The 4,352-nt window shown below is 31.1% G+C and overlaps 1 protein-coding gene across 2 annotated transcripts in view; it reads right to left on the reverse strand.

Moving 5' to 3' along the window:
- The window catches only part of LOC111413003 (protein NRT1/ PTR FAMILY 3.1-like), a 4,351-nt gene extending 2,820 nt beyond the window's left edge, over positions 1-1,531 (reverse strand). Inside the window, exons 1-2 of one of the 2 annotated variants that reach the window (XM_023043881.1) lie at positions 1,211-1,531; positions 866-1,083 (exon numbers count right to left, since the gene is read on the reverse strand). In XM_023043881.1, the coding sequence (XP_022899649.1) occupies positions 866-1,083; positions 1,211-1,331 (339 nt within the window). In that variant the 5' untranslated portion in view covers positions 1,332-1,531. The remainder of the gene's footprint in view (positions 1-865; positions 1,084-1,210) is intronic. The other variant, XM_023043882.1, reaches the window with a different exon arrangement.
- Between the last annotated feature and the right edge of the window lie 2,821 nt (positions 1,532-4,352).

The raw sequence follows: 4,352 nt of genomic DNA on the forward strand, positions 1-4,352 counted from the left end.
TATGAATGTAAATAACTAACTTGTTCTATCCATCGAGTAGATTATCGTGGTATATTTGGAATCTCAAAACCAACTGTGGATGAATGAGAAATTGCGATTTATATTTGGAAGGAAAATAGAGAAAAAATTGGCTTGAATTTTTGCCTAACCGTCACTTGAGCAATAGTGGGACGAAAATTTTGTATTAATATCGAGCGGTCAAAGACATGCTAGCAACAGCAAATGATGCTTCTGTTCGTAAGGTTGCGAGGTTTGGCACACAACGCTTCGCCCACAATCCCTTATCCTCTATAAATAAGACTCTTGGGACGTCCATTAATCATCCCATGTTACTTTTGCATTGAGCATTACATTGAATCTTGTGTAAAATCATCTCAAAAATCATCAAAAACCATCTTCTTTGTAGAGAGCGTTATGTCAAAAAGTTCGCTGGAACTTGTGGTTTGAAGTACTTCTACCACAAGTCGTATCCATTATATATTGAGAAACATGTGCCGTAATCCGTACCGTTACGGGGCAATATTGTCTTAAGGACAGAGCGACATTTCACTTGCCTCGGATCATCTTTTTCTTCTTCATTTACTGTTTCTTTGTGGTTAGTATACCATAAAGTTTCCTTCATATATTGTTGTGTTTAATTACGCTCTTGCGAATTAAACTTGCCATTTTATTTGTTCATTGAAAAACAACCCTTTCACTGTCATAATTCCAACACGCAAGTCAGACTAGAAGAGTGCTTTTCTAATATCAACTAAGGTCATTTTAACCAAAATTAGTAACTCATTTTTCTAAAAAAAATAAAAAAATAATAATAAAAAAATAAAAAAATTCTCCTGTCTTTAGTTTTATAGAGAGAATTGTGTACCAGGACATATATAATGGAAGCAACAATTATAGTCCAATATCTTCCTGCGAAGGAGTCAGCAATGAACGCACCAACAAGAGGGGTAAAGCTGGAAGTTCCACCAAAATTAGTCAGTGTATTGGATGCTTTTACCAAAGGCAAATTCAGCACTTGAGTAAGATATGTGATCATATTTGCATGAAATCCAGCACCAGCAAATCTGTCACAAATTTCATTTGCTGTCAAAAAAATGTACACATCAATTTGTGAATTCATAGCTATGATTTTCTTAAATTCAATATTTTAACAATAGAATTTAGCAACTACATTATGCACATCAAGAAAGGAACTTAAATGTAGACTCACCAAGGATAAATGGCATTGTTCTAACTCCTCCAAGCTGTTTCTTTTTGCACTTATTCTCATCTTCCTCCTTCTCGTCGCCATTTTCAGTCATTTTCTTTTGTAACTCAATCTCCAGCTCCATTAAAAGACAGAAGGCACGACTCAAGATAGTTTGCTTACTGCTCCGAGTTCAAGTATTATCTAAGATGACATTCTATGGCTAGCTCGAGGCAGACTACACTTGGTATATATCAGCAATGGTTGGACACCAGTAAAGGAGAAAAGTTTGCACTATAAATAGTCAGTGGAGCGGGCCAAAATATTTAGATTGACATGTGATTTGTTGTCTCATATAATATTTTTGACATTTATTCGTTGAAATGATTGGTCATTTTAGCAATTTTTGGCATCTGCAAACCAACGGTAAAGGAATTTTCAGTTTCAGAAATCAGAATGTAGAAATCACTATTATTTCGATTCACTAGAAAATGGTCGAGCAGGCCAAAATATTTTATAAATACATTTATATAGATATTTATTTGAAAGAAAATATAAATTTAAAAAAATAAAATAAACCACTGATAAACTTATCATTTTTAGTCATTCTCACACCATAGAACCTTATCACGAAAAGTTTAACCGAACATGTTAAATATTCGACTACAATACTCTACAACAAAACTAATAAAGTAAACGAGGGCTAAATGGAATCCAAGGTAGCGTGCTTTCTAAATTTCCTTATTTTCATACAAAAATATTAGCCAATTAAAGGAGTGAGGGAAATAGCAACAACAAAAAGGTCATTCACATGCATATTCAGATTTAAAGGAACCAAACTGAATGCTCAAAGTTGACTTCTTGCCCAAATAATTGTTCGATGAAAGACATCTTTAGTACGTTGAATTGAATAAAATTAGACATGATCAAAGAAAAAACATAGTTAATATATTCAATACAAATGATACTTGTTGAGAGTCAATAGAATTATATATGACAACTCATATTTCAAAAAATTGCAGATGAATACGTAGAATGTTATATATTATCCAATGTCAGTATAAAAAAGTTCACAGACTACACAGTCACGGGCATTAAAATATTCTTTGATCCATGAAATAGTTATTTTATAGATGTGATCCAATATTAGGTAAAATATATTTAACATAATATACGACCTTCACAACTTGTTAATATGTCCATATCTGTATCTGTTAACATGTTAGAAGCGAACATGGATTCTTAAAGGTTAAACCCTAATCTTAAGGGTTCCTCACCACCCCTACCCTGGAGCATCGTGAGGGAGGTAAATCGCAGATTATGCTTCCAAAGGTACAGAGTGGAAGGCTGTTTATACACTTGCACTTACCCAAGAGTCAAATCCATATTTTAGGATTCTTTTCCCCATTTTTCATAGGGAACATAATTTTCTTTTTTCTCTTTATTCAAGTTTATTTTATTTATTTATTTATTTTTTCATTCATAAGACTGTTACATGGATTTTTCCATTTAACAGTATTTATATTTGTAAGACGAGAATATGGATCAAAACAAGAGAGTTCGAATTCAGAAAAATCCAAGTAAATAACAAATAAGAGTATGTAAATTGTTATTTTTAGGTATATGTTATATGTTGAATATAATAAAGATGTTTTGTAAATTTTCTTTTTAGTACCTTTGACGACAAATCAAGCCCATGTTTGATTTTCATTTTTGGATAAAATGCATTATGAAATAGTAATTTTTTGGAGAATGTGTAGTTAAAAAGTAAGGAAAAGATTTTGAAATACGTGAATAATTATTTTACAGAAGAATGTGTGGTTGAAAATGAATTTTAAAAAAATGTATTTTTAAAAAAATGGGGCTCAAATATTATATTGGTGCTCTTCGAATGTCGAAATTTGGCAGTAGAAATTCTGTTGAGCCCACAAAAAAGAAGGTAATAAATAAAATATATAAAAGAAAAAATAGGATTTAAAAAAATAGATCAGAGAAAATGAGGAAGATGAGAGTTGGTCTGATTTTCTAATACATACCTGCAGGCTGCAAGTTCAAGAAAATGGATTACAGATGGAAAGGTTAAGTCCCTACTATGAAACCATTTATATCAGTTAAAAGAGCCTTCGTATCTATTTATTTGAATTATTTTAACATGTTTCTTTTAATACAATTTTAAATATTTTTCAGTACATGTGCATAATTTTCATAAATCGACAATGCTAAAACTAATTTCAAGACCTTTACCATGTTAATTTATCACCCCGTCAAAAATTCGAAAAATTAAAGGACTGACATATTTATTTAAATTGTCTTCAAAGATTCACCTACCCCACCACCCAACCAAAAATGAATGTAAGGGGAGAAGAAAACAAAAAGATATTATGCTGTGATATATAAGAAGTAAATTTCCAGATAAAAGTTAACTTTGCTGACATATTTGCTTACACAATTTCATAAAATGATTGAAGAATTTTTCGGTTTTAGGACATAAGATAAGAACCATATCTTTGTAAGAATCAAAAATGACAAAATTCATTTATTAAATCCACATAGCTTTATAATTCAGACACTGTCCTCAATTATTTCAGACCATATACTGTTTTCTTTTGAAATTTCCAAACTTTTGAACAGACTTCTGAGGTTGGTTTAATGCTTGTATCCTGCATATTAGTTGTCGGTTCAAATTTGGACCATTTCTCGATTTGCGCATGCCTTCTTTGGGCAGAAATAATGTTAATCTTCGTTGTATCGTTTCAATTTTATCGAAGATTATCAAATGGATAATAGCAAGTTCAAATTTGTCTTAACGAAGATGCTAAAATAGATACGTGATTACTCAAGAATAAATAAGATAAGAAATTATGATAAAACTAAAATAAAATTATACATTGATGAACGACTTAGAACATGCATAGACATTAGAATGACGTTGTCTCGACATGATAAGTTAGAAAAAAGAATGGCCAAAATTATTATAATCCCATTATGATTGCAAATGAATTTTTCGATAATGTAATAATGAATCGAGCGAAGTGATAAAAGAAATTCATAAAGTCGACTTCAAGCTTTATTGTTGTGTCCCTTGCGCCTGACATACCAAAATTGTTTGACCATGGTATCCCAAAAATTATTAAAAGGTATCAAGGTATATATTTGCATTTATCAA

The sequence above is a fragment of the Olea europaea genome, chromosome 17 (genome assembly GCF_002742605.1).
Source record: "Olea europaea var. sylvestris chromosome 17, O_europaea_v1, whole genome shotgun sequence".
NCBI classification, from domain to species: Eukaryota; Viridiplantae; Streptophyta; class Magnoliopsida; order Lamiales; family Oleaceae; genus Olea; species Olea europaea.